At 41.8% G+C, this 26,990-nt stretch overlaps 1 protein-coding gene across 3 annotated transcripts in view; it reads left to right on the top strand.

The window, feature by feature from the left end:
- Positions 1–1,479: 1,479 nt before the first annotated feature.
- Positions 1,480–26,990, top strand: part of LOC115615112 (ubiquinol-cytochrome-c reductase complex assembly factor 1) — a 41,228-nt gene continuing 15,717 nt past the window's right edge. The window contains exons 1-7 of one of the 3 annotated variants that reach the window (XM_030502865.1): positions 1,480–1,538; positions 4,506–4,610; positions 6,850–6,954; positions 9,326–9,433; positions 12,615–12,687; positions 16,742–16,799; positions 20,757–20,865. In XM_030502865.1, coding sequence (XP_030358725.1) covers positions 1,515–1,538; positions 4,506–4,610; positions 6,850–6,954; positions 9,326–9,433; positions 12,615–12,687; positions 16,742–16,799; positions 20,757–20,865 — 582 coding nt within the window. In that variant the 5' untranslated portion in view covers positions 1,480–1,514. Of the gene's footprint in view, positions 1,539–1,670; positions 1,743–4,505; positions 4,611–6,016; positions 6,050–6,849; positions 6,955–9,325; positions 9,434–12,614; positions 12,688–16,741; positions 16,800–20,756; positions 20,866–26,990 lie in introns of those variants that run through there. The other 2 variants (XM_030502867.1, XM_030502866.1) reach the window with 2 other exon arrangements.

The raw sequence follows: 26,990 nt of genomic DNA, 5'->3' as shown, positions 1-26,990 counted from the left end.
TAGGTAAGACAGTAATTTTCTCCAACTGGAAGGTGTCAAAATCCTCCTGTGGAGGATTAGGTGATGCAAACCCAGGTGAGTGTCAGAAACTGGCACTCAGCGTACTTATCATGCACGCAGCTCTGAGTTAGAAAGTGTCCGCGATGGTGGACAGACTATGGCACACCTCCATGAGACTCTTTCTGCTACCGACAGAAGTCTTTTCTCTGTGCAAACACACACTGTAGAGGTTCTTGAGCTACATTTAACTCACTAATGGCAAAGAGGAGGCTTCAGAAAAGTGCAATCATTCTCCTCCATCGCCTTCTCACAAAAGATTTGCTTTTAACAATGGCATTTAATATTGCTTTGAGTCTAATATACAGAGGACAGCTAAGCAAACAGAAAGAAGCAGATTTAGTTTTAACTTTCCTCCCTAGAACTAGCTGCAGGCTCAAGAATGAAATGAAACATAGCATGTCCCTGACACAGATCTACAGTTCCCTGTGCTGCTCAACATCTAGCCCTACACCAGAACAACTTGTACACTTAAACATGTCGGGTTCAGTTAAACCTATTGCAGCAGCTAGCTGTGGTGAGTCAGAACATCTCAGAGAAGACTGACTGCAAGCACAGGGATCAGGGGTGCCTGTGGACAAGAAGTCTGAGCAGATGATTCCATTGGCCCCCCGAGGCCTGATATTTAAGAACATATGAAAGATTTCTAAGGACTACTGTTGGATTTTCAGGGCCATTAAAGCGGCTGCTACTGCCCTCTTGAGAAGCTGACATCCCTGTAAATATGCTGGGAAAGAGAAGAGTAGAATATTATAGTTCCCCAAGCCCTCTAAGACGGCAGTGCTGCTGAAGAGAGCAGCCCTGTTCTCTTCCCCAGCTGCTCTTGCTCACATCTGCACCAGCCTTCTGTGTACCAGGACTAACATTTGTGAGGTGATGTGGATGTGATCCAGATTAAGGCTAACGTGGCAAAACAAGCCAGCTCCTTTTAACCCGCTGGGCTGCTGCTCAGGTTCACTCTGTGGCCTCATGAAAGCAGGTGCCAGCAGAAGGAAGGAGCAGGGAATACAGAGCAGCAGCAGCTGGGATTGCTCCTGGCGGCAGAGCGCTGACTCTATGTGCGGCACCGGCACGAGGGGCTCTGCCATGTTCTCCTGATGCTACTGCTGTGAAATCCCCACGGTGGCACCTATGCAGGCTCACAGAGATGCCATCTCCTGCTTGGGGCAACCAGTATGGCCAGGTCAAAGCCAGGGGAAACCACCGCTGCTCCCACACTGCCCTCTCTGCTGCCACGGATTACTTATGAGTCTAGCCTTTGAGGAGAGGGCTGGCCACGGCACGGGTGTGCCACCTTTCCCGGCCCCGAACCAAGCCCCAGCCCATACTCAGGAGCGGTTCGCCCTCCCTCTATCTCCCTCCTCACAACCCCGCTCCCCTCAGCCGCGCGTCCCGCCCCGCGCATGCGCAGCCGGCGGGCGGAAGGGGCCGCGCCGGCGGAAGCGGCGGGAGGCTCCATGGCGGCGCTGGTGCGGGCCGTGGTGAGTGCCGCCGGCCGGGGTCGCCTCCTCCTCCGCCGTGAGGATGAGCGGCGGGTGCGGCCGGGCGCGTCCCCGCGTCCCCGCGCGGTGTCCCAGCGCCACCGCTGCTGCCCTGCCCGGGGCTGCGCCGCGCGGTCCCGCCGTGCCCGCGGACCGCCCCTGCCCTGTCCCAGCCCGCGCTAAAGGACGAGGCTGCCCGGCGGAGTAAGGGCACCCGCTGTGTGTTTGGAGGGGGGCGGCGGCACCAGCGGCTCTTCCCGCTCTCCGGCAGCGCTCTGTGGTGAAACGGGGGCAGCTTATCCTTCACAGTTTGAGTTTATGTAAGAACTGTGCAGTGCGTTAGTGCTCCTCATCGGGGCTTGAGAATTTGGCTTTTTCTTCAGTCGGGTACTTTTCTTGTTGCCTGTGGGGTGGGGATTGTCATTTAGAGAGTCCCTTCTCACTTCAGAGGTGTTTGATAGCAAGGATAATATAAAGATTGTGATTTCTGTGTGAAGTGGAAGGGATTGGGTTCCTGTGAATGAGTGAGAGTGGATTATTAATTACACAAGTCCTTTCTCATGCATTTGTGTGCATTTTTTCCCTTTCTATTAGCCCTTCAAGTCTTTGTAGCTGGATACCACTGTTAAGCACAGCCTAAAATAGAGAAGTTTCTGTCTGGGTCTGATATTCTGCCACAACACAAATACAGTGCTGGCTTGATGGAGACACATCTGTCAGGAAGATGAAAGGCCTTTAGTCAGTGCCCACTTAGGAAATCAATTCACTAAGGTCTTGGAACTGATGTCTCAGGGTGTGGGTTTTACAGGCATGCTGTGACCTGTCCTTTGAGCTCTATACCTGGAGGCACATGAGAGCAAACCTGCCTGACAGCAACCCAGATGCAGTGAGCTGGAGTTACTGCTTCCTCCTCCTGTTCTTTCTGTATTCTTTCTCCTTGCTCAGGTCTTTCCACTGTTGCTTACCATTGCCTCCTCCAGCGTTTTTCTTGTCCACTATGCTCCAAATGCTGGAGCAGCAGAACTGTGGCAGCACGAATGAGTTCAGCTGTCTGTGTAGCTGTACCCCCAGGGTGCAGTTTGCAATGAGAACCTGCTTACAGAAGGTGATCGACTTGTATTTTAGGCTTACTTGTCCCTGGTAACTCCTCTCCCAGCTGCTTCTGGCATTCGTCTGGCAAACTAAGTCTTCTCAGGAGCTCATAGCATATGATACAGTTGTGATTATTGTCCAAACATTTCAGCTCTACTAGTTCTTACTGCCATTACCATTAAAGTGTTATCATTAAAGCTGTTCTTTAGCTAAGAAGAGATCTGGATGAATTGTTTGATACCTAAGGCTTTCTTAATGGTTGCCAGGAGGATTTAGAAGACCATAGTGGTATCCTTTCATCTATATCTTGACAAGGCAGCTGGCTGCAGGAGGTGCTTGCACTGTGTGGGCTATTCCTGAGTAATCCTGTTCAGGTTATGCTTGGTACCTTCTGCTGTTGTCTTTATTACTTATTTGTTTATCATGCCTCACCTTTTAAATGTGGATATGCTTTTTTTGTATTTTTCTATGTCTCTGTCCAGTTTTGTTGTGGTAGTGCTTTTCAATAGCTATAAACTCCATATATTCAAGCTCTAAGACATAGTGCAACCTAGGCATGTTTTCCTTCATGTTACAAAGAAAAAGCCTCAAAAAGATTGTCAGATGCCTTGGAATCTTGTAGTAATTATTTATTAAAAATGCTGTATTTTCTTTCTCACTTAAGTGTTTATTAAACTGCTTATATCAGAGCACTGGATTACCTTAAGAAGTACTTTGTGGTACACAGCTGAAATGTCTTTTTTGGATAGAAATACATGATTTTCATAATTTCATTTGCTGGGTAGTGGTGTTACAGAGAAAGAGCAGAAACTTAGTATCACTACAGTAGAAGTGGAAAGGTAGTAGTGAACACTAATCACATTTGTTACGGCAGAGCATCTGTCCTCTCACAGTTTTTAAAAGCCCAATTCAATTAATTAAATGGATTCCAAGTGCAGCTCTGTGAGGTATTGAGGAGACAGTGCCGAGGGACAGTACAGGTCTCTGTAGGTCTTCTGTACTCTGCAGGTACAGAAAGCAGGGAACAGGAGCTCGAGTTGGTTTTGTATGTGTTTTTCCTAATCTTTGGGCACGTCTGCTAGTCTCATAGTCGTCCTTTCACTGGGTACCACAAAGAAGAGTTTGAGGTATTTATGCAAATTGATGAGATTTCCCTGGAGTCTTTTCAAAGCTAAACTTCTCCTTGTATGTCGGATGCTTCAATCTCTTTAATCATCTTTGTGGTCAGTTGAAAATGAAGCTATTTTTAGTAGAAAGAAGCTTAACCATTCTGATAATGTATACATTATTTCCAGTATTAATGTGGAATATGTGTGAAGGAGGAAAAATTGTACTAACTTAAATACTGCACAAAATGAAAGGTGCAAAGACAGTGCAGGCAAAGAAATCCCTGCCTCTTTTCCATATAATCTGACATTTTCATTACAGAAAATTATGATCTTCACTGGAATTTATTGGGACAATATATGCTTTTGAAATATTGAAATTCTTGGCTGCGCCTGAGAAAAGTAAGACAAAGGTGCATAGAAGCGAAGAGTTGGATGAGGGCTTTTTAGAGACCACTCAGTCAATTGAAGAATGCTTCTTAAGCATTTGAATTTATTGTGTAGATATAAAAATTGTGGTGTAGTGTTATGATGTAGACAGCCCACCTTTTCTTTTGACTGCTCTGGTTCTGCCGCCAAACTTGGCTTGTGTGCTTGTACTGCAAGGTAAGATTGTTTTAAAATCAAAATTCATGCTTCTTTCAAGCGCAAGTAGGGAGTTTCATCTGAGGGTTGTAGTATAAATGACTAAAACTTGTGGAAGCAGGAGGACAGTTCAAAGTTTTTTGAGTATTAAGGTCCTTTTCTTCATTGCTGGTCTCTGTTCCAGAACTGCCAGACTGGAGTAACTCAATGGATAGCAGCATGCAGCGGATTACTACAGACAACCACAGTCCAAGGCCAGTGTAGACAGATGCTCTACAGTACTTTCCAGGTAGGATATCAGAATATGTTAAAGTGTGTAAAAAATGGGGTAAGTTTAAATTAGGAAGAAAAACTCGTGGGTTTTTTTTTTTTTTTTTTAAATAAAGAGGCTTCCAGAAGTGATGTCTTCACTGTGTATTGCTGAAATATCAAGGCAGCTTAAAAGCTTTCTGGTGCTAAAAGGGTGAGGTCCTACTCTTCAATACACAGTTGTCTTCATTCCAGTCATTTAGTGGATCCAAATGATCTGTTGTGAGTAGACTAAATGTGGAACTCCAAATGTAGGTGTCATTCTTCCAAAGCAGCTCTTACAAGCTAGTCATGATGGCATGTAATTTCCAGCACTTTATTTTAAAGAACACCTCCACTGTACAGTAGTGTTGGACTTTCTAGTACTGATGATGTGTTTACCTGGCACAGCACAACATTAAGTAGTGTTGTTTCAGTGGAAAGTACAGCTTTGCAGTTTTGCTTCCAGTTCTGTAACAGGATGCATGGTGTCAGATTGTGTCTGCCCATAGAAAATTAACTAGAACATCTTGTAAGAGCAGTTAATAATGAGGGGAAAAATGTGTAGGAAATGAGAGTAGATGCAGGCTCTCTGAACAAATCATAGTATACTGTTAGTGTTTCCTTCTTACATGCAATGAAATGAGAGATTAAGCCTTTTCCTTGTCTCCATGTGTATTACAGCTTGTATCATAGAACCATGACTTAAAGAGTTAGAAGTTTACCTGTGAGCTTTTTGGCTTGGATGTCTTTTCTCAGATAAGACTTCCAATCCTGGGAAAATTGGCTGTGATTTTGTGACACACCATACTGTTAAAGCACCAGTCCGTACCAAGTAGCATAAGATGTGGGGAGTAGAGAAGGAAATGAGCAGTTGTGTGAAGTTCATTGATAAAGTTGGGCTCACTCTGAGCCACCAGTAGATTCAGTAGACTTCTGGGATGACTGCTCTGAAGAAACCAGTGTATTTACTTTGTTTGAATTTATTCATAACAAGTTGCTGTTAATCTGGCTGTGCTGGGAGGCTATGATAGGTGTTCTGTTCAGTGCGCAGCTTCTTACCTAGACATCTCACTCACTCCTACTTGATAGTTTTCTTTCTTGTGCAGTAGCTCTAAGATACAAATCGTATGAAGATCAGGTTCGAGACCATCTAAGAAGGTGCACAAGCCTATAGGACCTGGTGAGGTGCATCCATGGGTCCTAACGGAATTGGCAGATGAAGTGGCCAAGCCATTACCAATCATATTTGAGAAGTTGTGGCAGTCTGGTGAAGCTCCTGCTGACTGGAAAAGGATAAATATAACCCCCATTTTTAAAAGGGGAAAAAAAGGAAGACCCAGGGAACTACAGGACGGTCAGTCTTACCTTGATGCCTGGCAAAATCATGGAGCAGATCCCCCTGGAAACTATGCTAAGGCACATGGAAAATAAGGAGGGGCCTTAAAGAGGCTGACAAGAAACTGGAGAGCAGCTTTGGACAAGGGTCTGTAGGGACAGGCCAAGAGGGAATGGCTTTAACCTGACAGAGGGTTAAAGATGAATTCTTAGGCAGAAGTTCTTCCCTGTGAGGGTGCTGAGGCGCTGGCACAGGGTGCCCAGGGAAGCTGTGGCTGCCCCATCCCTGGCCTGCCCCATCCCTGGCCCAGTGTTCAAGGCCAGGTTGGACACAGGGGCTTGGAGCAACCTGCTCTAGTGGAAGGTGTCCCTGCACATGGCAGGGGGTTGGAACTGGATGATCTTTAAGGTCCCTTCCAACCCAAACCAGTCTGGGATTCTATGTGTAATTTGTTTTTCTCAAGTCTTGGCCACAAAGACAATTGAATGGACTATAAAGTTGTAGATAAAAATAGCATGAACTGTTTTTCTGCAAGGCCAGGAAAAAGAATTATTCTTTATTAAGAGTCAAAACCTGTAATTAGAAGTAGTGTGTGAGAAAAATCAAAGCAGATAGCTGGTGGGTGTGGAGAGTGGAGTGTTCTCCAGTCAATTCCATCAGTACATTTATGAACACTACAAAATGTGTGTTGTGGAGCATTAAGCATGGACAACTGTTTTGTTTGCAACAGTTACGATAATAAATTTGTGGGTTTTGTAATGTAATGTTTTCAGGGTTAGACTAAGCTGTAATTCACTTGGAAGCAAACCAAGGGAACTGAGAGTAATTGGTGTAAAATTGTGTCAATGCTCTCTTCATCTTTTTTCTCTTTTTTTCTGTTTTCTTTGATCATTTTTACTAGAGACACAAGCCTGGCCAGTTCCCACTGTCTGAATCCTGTGGTGGATTGATTCAAGCCAACGGAGCCATTACACAGCAAAGCAGATCGTTCTCCAATACACATAAGGTTAGAAGAGTTTGGGGTTTTTATTGCCTGAAAGGAACATTGTGCTAGGGATTACACAGGCACTGGTACAAAACACTTTTCAAGTCATGTATGAGATGATTCAACTTTTATATAAAATGTTTTAGAATAATGTGAGCAATGGATCCAGTCATTTGAGAAGTGCTTTCTGTTCCTCTCCGGAAAATGAAGTGCTAGCGTAGGGAGATGCAGTTACAGTTGGGTTATCTGGGGTGAAGATTCCAATGATAAGCCTGAGGGCTTCTTTGCAATGAGGAAAAAGCTAAGTTAAGGAGAGGAGTTATTGGGGTGGGGGCAGATGTTCCTTTCTTTAAAAAGGGAAACAGAGAAGTTGCCCCATACATGAAGTGACAAAATGTTTCCTGGTTCTTTAGCTTGGCAGTAATGTGTGATGGACAGTTTTGCTGTCTGCTAAACATTGAAAATTGTCATACAATCTACTGCTAATAATTAATTATTGTGTAATAATTTATTTACTGTTCATATGTAGTATTTTGTTAATTTGTAGTCTCTGCATGTCTTACGTTTATTGTCTTTTGTCTTGGAATAGAAGTTTTCTGGAGCATGAATCTTCTCCATAAGATCAGTTTAGCACTTAATCCAAGGGAGTCAGTGTCTTTCAACTAATAAATATCCTGCTCCTGTTAACTCATTGTGAAGGAAATGGCAAAATGGAATGTGTACATGAGAAATGGGAGGACAGGAGGAAAACGAAAGTTAGGGATGGATGGGTAAAGCCTGCATAGAAACCACACTCCCAGTTTGCTGTCTGCCTGATTGTGTATTTTGCTGGTGTAGAGTTAGAGGTAAATACTGAGAAATAGTTTTAAATGGTTATTTTGATATGGATAGACAAAACGAAGGAAAGCAAGGAGATGTGTGGAAGGAAAGAACTGCCTGCCTGTAACACCCCTCTTATACCTGCACAAGCATCATTTGCAGAGCAGATCTGGGAGAGCAATGGGTGACAAGGTGGTAGATCTAACAAGCCAGGAGTGGCATGAAGGTCTTCAAGGCAGGGGTCAGAGATTTGCTTTTGCTGTATTGGATGGAGCTAGGAGAGGGGTGCAGAGTCTGGAAGATGAATTGGGAAACTTCCTGATTATAGTAGCCCTGGTGTAAGAAGGCAGGCAGGATTTATGACCAGAGAGGAAGCAGTTTACAACAGTGTAGATAAGGTTGGTAATGCATTCCTGGTGTAAAGTGGTTCAGAATTAATGGTGAGCTCCACTTGTTTAATTTTTATATTTGGTGTCAAAATGAAGAGGATTGTTTGCTTTGAGCACTGAGTTTCGGATCCAGAGCAGGCAAGTCAACCTGAACTGGGCTTATGTCCCTTTCAGTGTTTTGATGACCTTGTTTTGAGTGAGTTCTAAAACATAGTTTTGAATTTTCCTCTATATATTTCCTATATCTGATTTTATATATGCTTTTTGGACTGTGAATTGCATTTGGCTGCGGTCCTAGCACTGGCAGGATGAACTGCGTACCTCTATCTGTAGGTTGAACCAGACTACACGCACTGCTTAAATCCCCTGTCCATCTCCTGAGCTAGTCCAGGCAGACTTGCAGAATAATGGAGCAAGAATCATGGCATTTCTTGGAAAAAACTGTTTTCCAATCAGTCTTTTTTTTTGATGATGAGCTTACACCAGTTGAATCCAGATGATTTTGGTATTTAACTGAACTTCCTCTGCATAACGAAAAATGCATACTGAGGGAGACTTCGTAATGGATTTGTATATGAGAGGCATGTAGTAAAATTAATCTGCCTAAATTCACTGAGGGTTTAGTATGATTTTGGTTCCTGTGGAGGAGATGGAAGTTGATTTAGTGAGTTTGTTATGGGAGTGGTTATTGGGATGTGAGTTCTCCACTGAACTCTGCATATCCTGTCGTTTCCTGGCTGGAGTGGCGCTTATGGAGTTATCTTGTGATGGCAGGTTAGGTGTCACTTGTAGCGTAGAGCAGAAGAGTATTGCATGGGATAATCTTGAAGAGAAAGTGCTAAAAATTGGTTTAAATATTCACATACGTGTCAGTAGACTCACTGGATCCATCACATGTGGCAGAGGGTGGGAAGCAGGTTTCTGTACTATTTGAGTCCGGGCTTCCCATGGGTTGCTTTTATCAAAAGAATTCTGCAGTGTTTGCATTCATAAACAGAAGAATATCACATAGGAGAAACAGTGTAATATTTTGCAGAGAAGACCTAAATATCTATTTGTTTTGTTGAACAAAGAAAGTAAGCAAAGCCCCTAAAGTTCTGTATTAAACTTGTAACTTTTCTAACTAAACTGATTTCTCAGTTTTAATTGCTAGGACTGAAATATGCGATATTTTGATTTTACAGCATCTTTCTGCAAAAGATTCCGTGCAGCCATCTGAAGAGAAAGTGGGCACTTTCACCAGGATAATAGAAGCACTGGGTTTCACAGGACCACTGAAGTATAGCAGATGGGTAAAGCATTCAGTTAATAATTCTTTTGGTTGGTTGATACTTTCAGAGTTCTAAAAAGCAAACAAAAAGGCCCCCACTATTTTCTTATGATAGGAGGAATACTTAATGGAACAGTTCTAATTATTACCCATGTAAATACCTGTTTTGTGATGTGAGGAATAATAATCCATAGCTTGAATCTTGCTGTATGCATTGCCATCATTGACTTAAGTAGGAATATTGTATTTGGTTTCTAGAGTCTAACACCCTCATGAATTTCTTCAGATGTTTATCACTTCATTTTGCACCGGAGAACACAATCACAGTGTTGCTGTTGAAGTTAAACACCCCCAGAGACCATCATCTTCTCTGTAACAGTGACCAACTGCAGTTATCTAGAAATAATTTAATTTCAGGAAAAGCATATTCTGATACTTGTCTCGTGTGCTCCTCCAGCCCCCAGCAGTTCTTTGTTTCAGGACTTCCTGCATGAAACTGGGCATTTTTCTTTAATATCTATCTATCTATCTATCTATCTCTCTCTCTCTATATATATCTACTTGTCCACATGTGCTTGTAACTCTTGTAAGTTTATAGCACCCATAGCATTCAATATTAGGGAGTTCCATAGCTTGAGTCTCCAGTAAGGGAAGAAGTACAGTTGATATCAATTGGTGCCTTTTAATTTTGTTGTTAAAGTGATTATTCTTTCCTTGGAGTGTATGTTCACATTCTCCCTTCCTCTGGTGATTTTATAGACTTATATATTCCATAATATCTTAGTCTTTCTCTGAACTAAGGAGACTTAGTCTAACTTGTTTCTGTTACTGAGGCTCTTTCATGTTTTGATTTTTGTTACCCTTCTCTGAACCTCTTTCAGTATGTGTGTTTCTGTGACAGGAGGGTCTCCCAAACAGACAGTAGTGAGCTGTGTTCTCATTGCTGTTTGAGTCACTGGTCAGTAGTAGCTGACTGGGACAGTCACATATAGGTCCTCCTCTTTCATGGTTTTTAAATAGTCCTTTCATAAAGCAGTTGTTAACATTGACTAAAGTTGCAAGTTCTGTAAGAGACACCTTGAGTTCCTTACGCAGAAGGAAAACACAGGAGTTGAAATTCATAATTTCTTGGCTCTGAACTAGAACACAGTATCAAGGAGAGAGAGAAAAAGATTGAAAGAAGGGCTGAGCCCAACTGTGAAGGAATTAAAACCCCTAAGGTGCTTTCAAGTATCTGCAAGGCAGAGTGGACCTCTGAGACTAATGCTGATTGCATCTCGCTCCTTACGAAGAAAATATAAAGATAACTGACGTTTAAGGGTTTAGGGATTTGCTTTTAATCAGGTGATACTAAACCTCATGAGAGAGTAGTTTCTCTCCTGTATGCTTGCATACATACTGTTGTAATAAAGTTTCTTGTTAGCTCGAAGTGTTGATTCAGAGTTCTCCTTAATTGCTACTCTTTACTGCCTGCTTTTGGCTGGGGAGCTTGGATTTGGAGGGAGTTATTTTGTGGTTAGGGCCCAAGAGACGTGAGTTCATTTTTGGCCTTGCCAGTGCTCTCTATGAGATCTTAGGGAAGTTTCTTAATATTTCTCTGCTTTTTTTCCATTTTCTTCTCCCTTCCCCCACACCTCTTCTACACCCTAAAGCTTCCATGATTAAATTTCACCAGTTTCTCCAGTATTACCCCCTTTACTTAAAGGCTGCATTGCAGGGACTGTTCTTTACAATGTTTTTAATGTCTAGTAATGCCTGGTGTGGGGCAATGGCTTTCACTGGAGAGATCTCTACTCCCAGGCCAGGCAGCATTTCCTTTTAAAAGGAATCCTTCAGAACTCCAGCAAGCAGTGTGAATTATTTTACTGCAAGAAGTTTAGATGCAGACTTGATTTGTGACAGAAACCTGAGATTATTGAATAAGAAAAATAATGGGTCCTCTGTTGCCACATGAGGAGACCAGTTGAAACTTGCTTATTTTTCTTTTGGTTGGAGGAGGCAAAAGGAATTACCTGGATAATTTGAACTGTCATTTGGTAGGCAGAGCGCTCATCTCTGTAGTACAGCAAGCACTGAGGTGAGCCCTTGTGGATGTCATGTCCCTAAAAAGAATACAACCAACCCCGGAATGAGTGGCAGCTATTCTCTTTAAGATCCTTGCTATCAGTTATTGTGCTCTTAGAAGCTTCAGCATATGTATCTTGGTTATAGATGATGCTCTGGAGGTGTTTGTGCTGCAGTGGTAGGCCAAGAACAAAATAAGTGCCAAAGCACCTGAGTATACCTCATGTCATTCATCACTTGGGGTTCCTTGGTCACTTGTGAAGCTTAGTTGGTCAATTTTCATTTTTGTAGGAAAAAAAAAAAGGATATTTTTAGGACATACTTCTGTCTGGTGTGTTAACTTCTTTGAGATTTAAAACTTAAATTACACAAAACACGGAGTGTTATACATCAGTTAAAGTTATTGGAGGAAACCAGGAATTGTGATTTGGAGTCTCTCTAAGGAAAGCCGTTTGATTTATTTTTCTGTAATGACAGAAGACAGGCTGAGAACATTGGGGCTGTTCAGCCTGGAGCAGAGAAGCTGTGTGGAGACCTCAGAGCAGCTTCCAGTGTCTGAAGGGGGCTACAAGGATGCTGGAGAGGGACTCTTCATCAGGGACTGTAGCCATAAGACAAGGGGTGATGGGTTCAGACTGAAACAGGGAAGGTCAGCTTAGATATAAGGAAGAAGTTCTTCGCTGTGAGAGTGCTGAGGCGCTGGCACAGGGTGCCCAGAGAAGTGGTGAATGCTCCATCCCTGGCAGTGTTCAAGGCCAGGTTGGACAGAGCCTTGGGCAAACTGGTCTAGTGGGAGGTGTCCCTGCCCATGGCAGGGGGTTGGAACTAGATGATCTTAAGGTCCTTTCCAACCCAAACCATTCTATGATTCTATTCTATTATACTATTATATTATACTAGATTTGAAGGGTATTGAAGAAGCCATTCAAGAATTCGTTTTTGCCTCAAGGCAAGTGTGATTCTATTTGTGTCGTTCCTGGGCGATACAATAGTTTAATGTGCTCTTGAAAACCTTAAGTGAGTGTGATTCTCAGGAGAAAGCTTTTCAGCAAATGCTAGTGTATGTATTTAACAAACCCAGTAGTGTTCAGTACCTCTCATGATGAATACTTCAAGTATTGTCTTTTCTTTCTCTTTAGAAGATTAAGGTGGCAGCTTTGCGCATGTACACGTGCTGTGTGGAGAAAACTGACTATGAGGAATTTTTTAACAGTAAGTGGTGGGCTTGCTGGTGTTTGGAGAACTTCTGATGAAAATTCATTACATATATTTATACCAATAAATACAACAGCAAAAAAGACTTGTCAGCCCCTAACAGTGTGTGGTCAACTAGAAGCCAAGGGTACTACAGCATCACCTTGAGCTCTGAAGTGACAAAGGTTCAAGGGTAGGCTCTGGAGTCTGGATTGTTACTTTTTTGCCTGCTGCAATGGAGAACAAGAGCAAGGGTGGGATAGGTAAAACCCAGAATATCCTTTTTTCTTACCAGGGGTGGGTTAAACTATGAATCCAGGTATCTCTTTCCTTTTTACTGTGGTCAGATGGTCTCTGTATCCTACCGTGTCCCATGACCAGTTGTGAGAAGGTCCAGTATAACTCAGATACAGGTATGAAACCATCCCTATCCTGGTGCACAACTTTATTTATTATACAGAGTTAGATCACAGTGTCCTACCTGTCTCTCTTCATTATGGATGGGGCAGGTCTGGCTGGAACTTAAGAGACTTTCTATGTTTTACTGACCACGACAGCATTAAACCAAGACATCTCTTGACTGTGTAGAGAGTATGAGTAGAAGAGAGACACAAGTCCCTTCTTTAAGTATATAGGCATGGATTTGATGGATGGACCACTCAGTGAGTGCTTGCTGCTGCAAGATTTTCCAGTGGTTTTCAGAAGGTTTTCCAAAACTGTGATGTGGTTTCAGTGGTTGCAGGAGTGAGAGAACTCTGTGAGCAGTAGGAGTCATCATTAGTGATCAAAAAAGGAGAATCTCATTTTCCCTGTGCACATACCTCTCCCCAACTGTGTGTCCTCCCAGGCTTTCTCAGATAAGTTCTCTTCTGTTTGTCATATTTGCCTCTCAAATAGAGGCTTTGCTATTTTAAACTGGGGTTTCACTATCTCTGCTTAAGAGATTAATTGTGCAAAGAGATATAAATGTTGCCCTAGATTAAAATTTAAAGGAATTTCAAAAGATATCTGTGAAAACATACTGGCACAGATTTTCAGGCTCAGGACTGGTGAAATGACTTCAGTTGTATTCTTAATATTGTCATACTGTTTTAAAGAGAAAATTCCCAGAGCTTCCCCTCACTTTACACATATCACAAATAGCAAGCAGCCTTTCCTTCAAGTTTCATCCTTTTCTCCAGAACTACTTGTATTTTTGGTCTGTAGTACAAGTTGTAGCCAGTCCATCTCTGAACTTACACCCAGGAAAACACAGGTTTGCATTGGCTTGAGGCTGCTGTTAGGTAAGGAACAAGATGATTTGTTTTGCTGAGATTGACAGTGTGTTGGTGTTCTAGGAACACACACAGTGTCTATGGTTGTGGTTCTAAAGAAATCATTGCTTTCAGAGGAAAACAGATATAAGAAGTTTCTGTTACTTCTATCTACTTAGAGCTGCAGTTGTTTGGGAGATGAGCTCTAAAATTCAACAGGCATGTGATCCATATTTAAAAAGTAATTCCCATAAAACGCAAATTACATGATTAATTGATTTTGCCGATATAGAAGCTTTAGGTCGTGGTTCCATGGGCAGCTGAGTCAGAGTAGTGGCCAAAGGGAAAATGTTCACTATCTTCCTCTACCTGTTTTCTGGACTGGACAATTATGTCCTCTGGTGAACTGAAAGAAAAGGGCCCAGTTTTGTACTAAGTGTGCTAAGTTATTATTATTGTACTTAAGTGTACTAAGTTATTTTAATGTGTTAGTGAATGCAAGTGGCATGTGGAAGGATCTGGTGGACAGCAGCCGTGGCATAAAGTAGGTGGTGAGGGAAACATGGCCTTTCACATGGCTTCTAGTGGGGCCACCGAGCAGCTTGAAAGGGCTGGAGTTTACCTCCAGGTCTCTGGATTCCTTGGTCTCCTTTAGCCCATCAGGTGCCTTACAGGCACTTTGCTCTCTGTTGTGCACAGGGGAACACTGACTTAGTGCACCTGAACTGTTTTTTTGCAGGAAGTGGGGATATTGTCCCATTGCGTCCTTCCTAAAATTGTGATAGTGGCAAAGATGATCTATCATGAAAGAAAGTCTGCGTTCAAGTTTTGCGTCCCTTACCTGATGAATTTTAAGTGCAGAGTATGACTGGAGGAAGAGGTACGTCCTCATAATCCTGAGCATTCATGTCTCTTACCATATGCAGACATGTGAGCAGGATGTGTTCTGTGCACAGGTTTATTCCCCAGCTGATAATAGTCACAGTCATTTCGTAGGTAGCTTTATCATCAGACGTTTTTTTCTGTGTCTAACTGTATTTTGAAAGGAATAGTTTTCTGTTTCATTAGAGGATGGCTCTTTCTCCCCAGTTAGTTTCCCAGAATAAAGTGTTCCAACCCCCCCAGATTTTATAATTGCATTCCTTTTAAAAAGCTGATACCTGAGGGCAAGCTTGGTGCTTTAAAGGAGCCATCCCACCTTTAAATTTACACTGTAGACGGTCCAAATATAGAAGTTAAAAAATGAATTATAAAAATAGAAGTTGGAAAGTTAGAAGAAAAAATTCTCCCCTCCTGGGTACTGAATAGGGCTTTAAAAACTTTCTGTATTTCCAGTAGTAGAGGTGTGAGCTTTGCTTTCCACTGAAAAGTCATTTCTGTGGTGGGAGACTGATACATGGCAACTTCTACTTCAGAAACCTCTGTTGAACTAAGTGCTTTACTCTGAGTCTTGCCTCTGGAACCTTCATTTAATGAAATGGTTTGAATAATGCAAGCATTGTGTACTCTTGCCCTAGTTAGAGATGTCTTGGCATGCCTTTAGGTCAAAGTAGTCATTTCTAGGCACATGAATATTTCTAATAGGAATGAGAGAGCCAAAAGGGGAGAAGGGTGAGGGAAACCAGTGTTTCCAAACATAGACTGTCTTAGAGGTGGCATAGGTGATGTATGGACACTGATGCTGAAGCTTGGCACCTCCTAGGCACTGATGGAGTCATCTCTCTGGGGAGGGATGACTAGTGATGAGTTGTTTGGTGGTTCTGGTGGTTGCCTGACCATATAAAAAGAAAGAGGCTGTGAAAAGTTTTGCTTCGTGATCCAGGTGAATCTCTTTGGTAAGACTTGAGAGACAAGAAGTATAGGAGTCAGGAAAGGAATATATTAAACATAGAAAAGATAAGGTTGGCTTCCTTGGGGCACATCTGACTGGAGAGTCCATTTCTGAATACTCTGGCCTTCATACAGCTAAGTCCAGAAGACAAGACCAGGTGGTGGGTAGGACAAGGTGATCAAGATCCTTTGCATTAGGTACTCCTCTTAAAAACTTACCCAGGAAACAGATGTAGAGGTGACTTCCTAGGAGGTAGGTTTGAGATTGACAGGAGCTGAAGGACTTAATGTGCACATAACTCATAGATCCACACTTTTCAAGCATGAGGAAGAGGAATATGGTTTCTGTGCCACATCGCCTAAATCTTCAGCCTCACATCCTAATGGCACATGTAGATCCATGGTGTGAACACGCGTGTGGACTGACCATCTCTGCAAACCCAGAAGCTCTGAGAGTAGAACTAAATCTGGAAACAGAAATTGTTGCTATGGTTGGTTGGTGGTTTTAATCCTAATGCAGAACAGTTAGAGGCAGGGTATGCTCAGAGTGCTGTGCGTTGTACAGCCGTGTAGTAAATCAGAACAGCAGAGTAGGAGCAAAGATCCAGCCAGTACCTGTTAGAGTGTAAGAATGGAGCAAAGCATCCATTGATATTTCCCTCTTATTCTCTACTGCTTTGGGACTTCCTGAGCTAGAAGCCACATGTTTGTCTAATTCTCCACTCCCAAATATTATCTAAGTGAGATCAAAACACACAAAATCTTTGGAATCTACAGCGTCCTGTGGCTGCGTGTTCTGGAGTTTAAGCACAAGTCTGACAGTAAATGATGTTTGCTTCTGATATGTATGTACTGTGTAGGGTCAGAAATGAAATTACTAAAATGTATTTAGGTTTTGGGGTAGTGAATTTCTCTTTCGGTGCAAAACGTGATGAAATTCATATTAATATTTAGCTTTGTTCTTGTGTTTTTTCCCCCCTCTCTTCAAGGATGCCAAATGCCTGACACTTTGAATTCATGGTTTCTAGTAGCCCAGCTTCATGTCTGGTAAGTGAAAAATAAACTAGTAATATCACTGTTGTCAGGAAAAAGAGTGATACGTACCTTAATGTGGAGAAAAGTGGGCTCCATGGTTCCTGATAGGAGTGGTCATGTTCAGTTTACTCATTCCTGAATTTTAGCAGATCTCTACTAAAGAACAAAGAGAACCATACAAAAGCTAACATCTCAAAATTCCTCAGGAGTGGAATGATTTCTGCCATAAGTTTTCTAAAAGCCTTCTCAGCCCATATGGAAAAACCTTGGTTGGGTGTTTTCGGAAAAGTTTAAATTTAAATTTATGTAAAATTTGTGGTGATTGAAGTTGCTGCTCCTCAGAAGCATTTAACAAATTATAGCACTGGCGTTTATTCCTGCACCTCTGAAATGTACATGCAGGTTGGTGGATGCCAACTTGGCTACCTGCAAAAGTATTTAACACCTTAAACATGAAGTTTTTTCGTTTTTTTTTTTTTTTTATTTGTGAAAATAGTAGCCAAAAAAATCAAGTTTTCATCTAGCATTACATCCTTGTAAAGGTCAGAGGGACGCACAAGGGAGTAGAGTAATTTTTGTGAAGTGCCAGATCTTTCAGGAGACTGAAGTCCATAGACTTGGGTTCAGCTATCCAAGGGCTGAAAGGAAGTTTGTACTGAAATAGCTGCACTTAAGCATAGGCCCCTTATTTCCTTGTCTCCTTTTTTTCCCTTTCCCTCCTTTTCATTTCCTGTCTCCTCTGTATATTGAAAGATGGGGCAGCTCATTTCACTAAAGAATGAAGAAATTAGCGGAACTGTTGGCATTATAATCAGTTAGTGATGTGGAATCAAGTAAGGAAGGCCCTCGAGATTGGCAGGTTGGTGTTCCATGTGGAAAAAAGGCTTTAAAAAGTTAATAAGGTAATTGTTCATATTGATATTTGGAAAAATGACTAAAATAAGTATTCAAACTCAAACTGTAAGTATCTGTGGGGAAAACAAGGAGGGATAACATGAGTCTGCAAAGAACACCATGGTTTTTTCACATCATCATGATTTTGCGTAGACAGGAAAATGTACCCTGTGATACACAGCATCAAGAAGTATAATGCAGCAGCACACCTAAACTGCATGGCACTGAGCCACCTCACAGCAGTTGACAGAGTGGTGTCAACTACCACTTCTGGTGGTAAACCAGTCTGCTGGCACTATGGGAATACCAACAGGAGCAGTTGGAGCTGAGGCTGTTGTGGGAAGCTGCTAGATCTCATCCGAGATGGATCAACTTAGAGAAGCTCCTGTTCCTTTCAGGCATCCTTTCATATGATTTTCTTCTAACATAATCTCTCTGCATAACTGCATTAATTATCCAACCCAACGAATTTCAGTTAGATTTCCAAAGATAGTTTGGAATGATTTTGCTTTCATGATTTGATGAAGATGAGTCAGTATTTGACCAAGCTACAGAACAGATTCTGTAGTGAAACAATAAAATGTTTCACATTGTGGTGATCAAGTTAGAAGGTTTATAGTCTTTAAAGAGTCTGTGTCTTTTAAACCTCAGACAGCAGGTGTAGTAACAAACTACCAAATTCCCAAATAAACTGCAATATTCCATGATCTCACCCACCGTGCTGCAGAACAACTCTGTGACAGCGCTATGCATCCAAACACAGAGCCGCCTTTTAGGCTTCGCGGGTAGCAGGCATTACTCTGAACACTGCTCCAGTCCTGCTCATCAGTGAGCAGTTGTTAGCTGTTGGTCTGTGCTCTGCTCCCCTCCTGCTGCACCACCACTGAAGGCAGACTGGATAGGAACCAGTATTGATGCTCGGGAGGAGAGGAGCTTCTCTTGCCAAGCCACTCTTACTTCCCCCTGCCCTCCCATCTCCCTGAGCTTGCATATTCAGCAAGAGAAGTATAAAAATGCTTTTCTTAGCCCCAAATTAGTCTTTTAAATTGAGGTTTTTGACTTGTTAAGAGTGGGTAAAAATTTGGAACACAGTAACTTACTAATTAACTTTTTCATACAGCTCAGTTACGTAAAAGCACGAGAGGAACAAAGGTTTTGAAATTGGTAGAATTAAAACACAAGTTTTAAGCTCTTTGTCCATTTGTTTTGTGGACTGGTAACTGGACAGCTGTTCTCTGAGTTCTGGACCACTGTTTTAGCAGGAAACTTTGTCATCTTTCTAGGAGCAAGTTGAGGATTCATTTCTTGATACCATCCTAATTGCACTGGTTTGCTGGGACAGTGGTGCTGTTGGACAGGTACTGAGTGGTCACTGCCACAACATAACCCTTGGGAATCCTTACACAGCTCTGTTTGCCACAGTATTCTCAGCAGTCCCTTCACTGACTGCTGCCCTTCCCCTTCTCTACCCAGAGCGTCTCAGTCATTCTGCTGTTGGGTGTCATTGGGTCTACTTATTATGTCCCAGTCTCTCTCTCTTGTCTTCTGACCTCATTTCCCCCTGGCTTGTGTTGGAGCCTGAGCTGTCTCTTTTATGACCAGTGTCATTTTCAGCATCTAGAAATCAGATTCTGGTCCGTGGGCTTTTCTTCTTTCAATTCTGATGTTTCAGTTGAATAACCCTTGTATGGGACTTCAGTGTATGATTCTAACAGAAAAAAGAATATAGGACTAATGCAGTTTTTGTTACCTTCAGCTTATTTTGTCTCTGTGACTCATCACTGGCAAGAAGTTTTGCTTTCTTTGCAAGTTAAAAGTATCTTCCCTTTACCAATCAGTAGACAAGATAGAATCCATCACAAAGACTGATGTCTGTCGTTTTACAGGTCAGCTCAACAGACAAGCTTCAACCATTTGATTCTCCCTCTTGAGCTGGCCTTCACAGATCACCAAATACTTCTAATGCGTGTAGGGAGGCCCAGATCTTATGTCCACTGAAGAAATTAACAGATTAAAAGAAAAAATCATCATATTTACCTGCTAACTCTTGTGGCACATTCACTATTGTTAGTATTCAACTGTTTCAAAGTGGCCCCCAGCAGTTTTGCTCTGTTGTTTTTACCTAAGCTGTGAGAATTTCTTGTGAGCAGTTTCCCACCAGTAGCACATCTCTGTGCAAGGCAGTGACTTCTCCCAGCTCCAGTGTTTGAGCATCACCTTGTCTGCAGTCAGTCCTGGACAGGCAGTTCTGACTCTAACCGCAGGAGCAGAGCTGTTAGTGAGGTGGAGAAGGCAGGCCTGGGGATGGGGCTGGTCTCCTGGCTCAGGGAGGGATTAGCTGCTATTTCAGTTCATGCTGTTTACAGATGTTGTAAAAGAAGCCAAATACAATTTCTTATGTATTTTTTAAACAGAACAGCAGCAAGGAAGTTCAAGTGGCTTTAATGCTTAAAAAAGGAAACCAACTCAACCTGGTATTCTCATTAGGGTCCCACAATGCACTTACTAACTTGTGAGTTCTTGTAGATGTACTGTGTGTAGGGGTTTTGCCAAGTGGTTGGACGTGCATCCAAAGACCCTTGTAGTTGAAATAATTTAGGACATTGCTAATGTGAATTTGGGTGAAGTCTGTAACTTTCTTAAGCTTTCACACCTTGGCTAGTTCAGGCTCTTACAGCACTTTAGTGTACCAAGCTGAATTACAGCTGGCTTCTAGCCTAGGATTAGACAAGGCATTTGTTCCTGCTCCAAAGGGTGATGTGTTCTTAAGGGTGAGGAATTTAGGTTGCAGTACTGTTTAACTAGATTACAGTACTGTCAGCAACAATAGAGTCTACTGTCACTCTTCCATAGCTGGATTGGCCAAAATCCAGCAGGTACAAGCAGCTCTTGAGTGCAGAATAGAAAAGTTTGTGATAGCTTATTTAAATAAGTAAATCTCTATGTATTTTTTTTTTGTGATCACAGTACCACATGCTGTAAGGAGAATCTTAAATGAGTTGAAATATATTTAATTTACTCTTTACATTTGAATTAAAACTAGAAAGTACGAACTTGGTGCTTGTGTTCTTGCAGGATGTGTCTGGTCCGAATGAAGCAGGAGGGTCGCACAGGAAAATACATGTGTCGCTATATAGTTCACTGCATGTGGGAGGATGTGGAGCAGCGTGGTAAGGTGATGGGGGTAAGTCATCTTTGGTGTTGAGAATCTTGATGGTTCACATCTTTCAGTGATTTTGTAACTTTGCATGGTTTAGAAGAATGCCTAAGAATCAACCTGTAGCTGCTTGTTTATTTCTGTATTAGCTTAAGCTGATATATATAGCCCTTACTCCTGACCGTGCATTCTCGCAGCTGTACTGCCTGTTGCCTTGAGCCACTGACCTTGTTTCTTAAGCTGCACCATGGCCTGAATGAAGATGCTGATTTCTCTGAAAGTAATTAATTTTCCATATGGTTTGCCATGTGATTGCAGAAATGGATGCTGCTATAACAGAATGGGCATTTGTGGGTAGGAATAAGCAGCTGAGGTAGGGAGAAACATGACTGGTGCCAAATGTATAACTGCAAATCAAGTAATTCCAGCAGAGCTTTTGAGTTTCCTCTGTGTATAGGATGGTGAGTAAAAGGAAAGTTAAGGGACAAGGTTTTTACTGTAACATTATTGTAACTAGTCATTAGTTTATTTTTCATTTTGGGTTCTTAGTATCCCTAGTCTTTATCATGAAAGAGATGTCATGAGGAGAGCAGCTCCAGTGATGGTTCATTTGCAAGTTTGAAGGAAGAGCAAGGTTGGATTTTTTTGGCCTACTCTGAGGAGGGTTATGCTAGTTAGTTGTAATGGTCATTTCTGGCCTTAAAGTCTCTTAAGTGTGTTTCTCCAGCCTTGTGCTGGTGATAGTCTTCAGAGAAGACAGTGCAGAATCAGGAAGAGAATTAACTCTATGCCAGCCAAAACCAGGCCAAAGGAGGAGATAGTTTTCATAGCCCCAGTATCACAGTGGTGACAGGAGACCTGATACAGGTCACTTGAAGATGCTTTGGTAAACTTTATGGGAAAAAAAGATAGTGCTTGCAGTCAATTCTCTGTAAAGGGAAGCACAGGGTTTCTGTTTCTGCAAACTAAATATTCCATTGCTCCCTAAAATTCCCCAAAGTGTAAAAAAAAAAAACCAGACTCCAGTGTCCTTATGTTTTCATCCCATCTGGAACCTCAAATGTTAATATATGCATGTTATAATGACACGGTTGCTGTATGATGCAACTGCAAGGAGATCCGAAGTTGTTTGAATGCCATTCATTCTTTGCCTTGGCAGGTTAGACATCTTTTCAGTTTATCCTTGACTTTCAATTTCACAATCTTTGTTTGTAATGACAAGCATGCTTAATTTGCAGTAATATGATTCCTGTAATATACTTTGGACAGTAGCGTAGTGTTCATATAGCTTTTATGTGGCAATAGCTGATGCTTAAACGAAATATGTATGCGTTTAAAGGCTTGATCTCAAAACCAGTTACATCTGTGTGTATATTTAATATAGTTTAGCTGCACAGAGGCCCATTGATTACAATGAGACTCCTTGTGAGAGAATGTGGACTCCTGAGGTAACAGCAAACTAGACTGGGCGCTAGGGGTGTGTATGAAAGCATAGTGACCTCTCCGAGACTGTAAACTTGGAAATGAGGACTGTTCCCTCCTCATCGTGTTTGGCAGGCACAAGGCTTTCAGAATCTTTTAGTGATCTTTTTTTTCATCTTCTAATTATTCCTAATCTTTCAGTCATTATTTTTGTCAAGATGAATGAACTTTTTTGTCTCTTTAGTAGTATTTCTTGTATGTTAATGTACTGATGTTTGAAGAGGTTAGCTGTTCCCTCGCTCCTTATCACTGCTTTATTTACCTTCCTTGGTACTAGTGATCCTGGCTTAATATACCACTTTACCCATGCTCCTGCATGGGCAGTTCCTGTTTCTGCCATGCTTGTTCACTCTTGTGCTTGTTCTTCCATGCTTGTTCACAAGAGTGCTTGTTCACTCTTCTTCCCTTACTTTCTTCCCCTTCACATGGATGTACCCTGATTGAACTCTATCTCACATCTCAGCTTTAGCAATTGCAATGAGTTTTAAGTGATAAGTAAAGGGCAGTTACCCTCGGTGTTATGTTCTACTTATCAATCTTGAGGTATTTGGCAGTGTTCAAGGCCAGGTTGGAGCTGGTCTAGTGGTAGGTGTCCCTGCCCATGGCTGGGGTTGGAACTGGATGACTTAGGGTCCTTTCCAGCCTTGGTCATTCTATGATTCTGTATTTCTATTTATCTGTAATAGTTCTGTTAAAATGAAGCTGAGGTAATGACAAAGGGTTTGTGAGCTGATCGAGGAATATGTGTGTTTATTAGCAGTAATTTAGTCCTGCGATCAGTATATATTCTACCTCCAAAAGAAGACATTTAAATATATCAAGATAAGAGTAATAGATTAAAAGATGACATTAATATTCCTCTGTTAATGCTTTCAAATGTCAGAATCTGAGCCATTCTCAGAAGTAAGTTAAATGAAAAGAAACTTTACTGAATACTATTAAGGCACTAAGTTATCATCTGCATAGCACCTAGGAGGTTAGGAAATGCCATTCCCTACTATTTTCTCATGCAGGGTATCAAAGGTCAATATTTAACTCTGGTTGGTACATTCCTGTATTGTGGTATAAGTGGCAGAGCACCTGTATGGAACTGCTGGTTGGATGCAGTTAGTTTAACTTGTTGACAAAGCTGCAGTTCTTCAGCTCATTTCCATATCTAGCAACAATTCCAATGCTTGATGCAGAAAATGGATACTGTATTCCTGAATTGATATTGATGGTTTATTAAAATATACCATCTGCTCTTGAATACACAAGTTCATTGGAGCTGAAAGTGACAGAATGTGAGGCATTTTAACTACTCATTTACATCAGCTCCAACTCCAAAGGGAGTTTGTATTATTTCAAAACCTGGTTGTTAAAAGTGCTGAGATCTAAATCTCAGCTACAAAGTTTTGGGACCTGTTAGCCTGAGCTCCTTCAGCACTCCTGAATGTCGGCAAGAGTCAGAAACCCAAACTTGACACAGCTGTAAAAACACAGCGAGAGCCTGTGGCCTCAGCAAATTCTACTGGTGCAGGCATATTTCAGATATAAATTTTACTCTGCTGTCCCTAGTACTAATGAAGTCAGTTTCTTTGGGTGGGTTTGCAGCCAGGTGTGTCCAGTTCTGTGGCTAACCAGTGCTCTTTACTTAATTTTTCCACTAGTGACATTTCTATCAAACTTTAAAAACAAACAGAAAAATTGGCTTGGTGCAATGGCTCAAAGTGTTAATAGTAACATTAGGCTGGGTAAAAGACTTCCTTTGGATCCTGCTTTGCCAGAGATCTCCACCTCGTGGCTTGCAGGGCATGGATTTCTACTGTGCAAACTGGCAGCTGCCTCATCACTTTGTGAGGGGAATTCACTTAGGACCAGAAATTTGCTTCTAGTAGTAGAAATTTGCCTTCCTAACAGAATTCTTCAGCAACTTGAGGATTAACCTCACTGACCTGAGTATTGTGTTTTAATAACTGTGTGTATGTAAAAGCAATTGCTACAAGTTTAAGTGTATTTTAATACCCTTAAATGAAGCTGCAGAGTTGAGCAGAGGGACTTGGAGGTGCTGGACTTCCCTGGAACAGGATTTCAGCTGATAATGGGACAATAGATATGAGGTTAAAAAAGACAACCAACCCCACCCCAACCAAACACCAAAAAACCCAACACCCCTTCCCCACCCCCTTCCTCCTCCAAGAACCCCATTCTCATACTCCTGGGTGCAAATCCAGTGCTCTCTCAGAAAGATCCATTGGACTTCATTCAAATACCTGTAAATTGTTGTAGGCTCATTTTAAGTGTTAGTCTCATGTGTCGTGGCATTCATGGTCTAGGGTGAGGCATCCCTGCCCATGGCAAGGGGGTTGGAACTAGATTATTTTAGGGTTCTTTCCAATCCAAACCAGTCTATGATTCTATGATTCTGCTTCTGAAACGAGTATGATTTTTTCAGTGCAAAAGAACAATTCATTTTGCAACCATACATGTTCTAAAAGCTGCAAAAGAGATAAGAACAGGAGGGGCTGTCAAGCCCTATGTGCCAAACCTGGTTTAATTTATCTTAATCTCACTTCCCTGTGTTCCCACCGGACCACTTACACCTCTGCCCCCTTTTTTTCCAGCAACACATCTAGGTGTCTTTTGAATTTGTTTATTGGCTCTGCTGTGCATAGCACAATACAGTCTTTGTTAAACTTTGAGCTAGAGCTGTTCATATACAGTGACCCATAATTTGCTCTCAGTTACATTGGTGAACATCTGAAGTAATGCCATCAGAACCAATAATGTGGTTCACATCAGTGTAACCGAGAGCAGAATTGAGCTCTGTGAACTTGAACACCATTTTCTTTCTTCACAATTAGAATACTTCAGGTGATTAGAAAATGCCGTTTTACCTTAGAGTGGCTACAGAACTTCCTAACCTTGATATAATGCAGTTTAAGCTATTCTTATGTAGACTGAGAAATCAGAGTGAGACAAGGGAGATTGTAGAATGGCTTTAGAAGATGAGAGGACGGGATGTAAAATTGATGGAATTTTAAAATAGAACTTCGTCTTCGTATGACTTAAACTATTGCAGTTGCTTCACCTGCAGTGGGAAGCTACTGTACTTGTATACTGGGGGGGGTCCTTTTCAGGCCTGTATCTAAATTCTCATGGGAAGCACAGAGTCAATTTGGGATGCACAAGACAGAAACTACATTATCATGGGAGAGTTGGCAGTGTTGAAGGCCAGGTTGGACAGAGCCTTGGGTGACATGGTTTAGTGCGAGGTGTCCCTGCCCATGGCAGGGGGTTGGAACTAGATGATCTTAAGGTCCTTTCCAACCCAAACCGTTCTGTGATTCTAAGGCTCCAAGCTGGGGCAGATAGAAAATGTGTGCAGTGGAGGGGGTTTGACATGGACAAAGTGCACTGAAGCAAAACGTCGCGGAGGAGGCAGTGATTTTCGTTGAGGAAATCAATTGGAATATAAGAGGACAGTGTTTAGTACAGTTGAAAAAGGGTTTTAAAAACCCTATAAAACTTAAAGAGGAAAAGTTTTGATTTCAAATGGTTTATGTATCTATGGAAATGTATAACTCGGGCATTCTTAAGGAGAAAAATGATACGAATTTTTAAATGACTATTTAGAAAACATTCGATATAAAATTTACCAATCTAGTGTTCACTTCTTTAGAAAAACAAGCAAAACTTCATGAAGTAGAGATACAAAAATGCTGCGTGTGGTTTTGTACCTTGTTTTTGTTTGCTTACTAGGATATCAGGTGTTGCATGATATATTTTAACTGAACTTAGCGTTTTATGAACATCACAAAAGAAATAGTTTGTCAACCCTTGATCCTTTCTGAAAGAGCTCAAAAGCTCTCAGCAAGTTTCCATTATTTTGTCATTTCATAAATGAATAATGTCAGGTACTGTTCCAGGGTAAATGGTACATTTGATTCTGGAAATCTTAATAACTTAAATATGCAGAAAAATGCATGTGTATAGAATGTTACCTTGAAATACCTGTGATAATATCTGGAATAAACAGGATGCATGGTGATGCAAATTCAGCCTTCCCAGGGCATGGTTTGAAATAGGAGTCTCTTTCTCATATTGTTTTCATGTAGTTGTTCTAGAACCAGCACCCATGGAACTCACATCACCTGGCTGTATGAAATATAGGCATGTTTGGGATGTGCCAAGGATACCTTCTGTTGAAATCAAGGTATACATGCTTGGGTTCTTTTCGACTGGCCTGCCCCAGTTTTCTGTAGAGTCTGGCATAAAAAAATCCATTTAAATTTCCCAGATGTGTTGGATCCTGTTGCTGTAAGGTAGTATCCTTGGTCTGCTTTGTGCCTGCAAGAAGTACACTGGAAGCTGCCTTATAGCGCCTTGTCTAGAGATCTCTTTCTCATTATTCCCCACATTCTGCACCCGTGGGACTCACATGCCAGAGTCGATTTTACCATGCAGTGCCTGTAGGTGTTAAGTGCTGCCCCGTGTCCCTCAAACTCTCCAGAACATAGTGTAGTTTCCAAAGTTCAAATGTTGAACAGTGAAATTACTGCATAATTTTTATGTTGACAGTATAGAGATGGTGTTGGAAACAGGGAAATGATCCTTAGGGAACCCGCTGCAGGCTCCAGGCTCAGCAAGGACGGGTGGCAGTGATGCTGTCACCTGTGTTGCTTTGCGTA

Source organism: Strigops habroptila, chromosome 13, assembly GCF_004027225.2.
Source record: "Strigops habroptila isolate Jane chromosome 13, bStrHab1.2.pri, whole genome shotgun sequence".
In the NCBI taxonomy this organism is placed as follows: domain Eukaryota; kingdom Metazoa; phylum Chordata; class Aves; order Psittaciformes; family Psittacidae; genus Strigops; species Strigops habroptila.
This window is presented reverse-complemented; position numbering and strand designations above follow the sequence as displayed.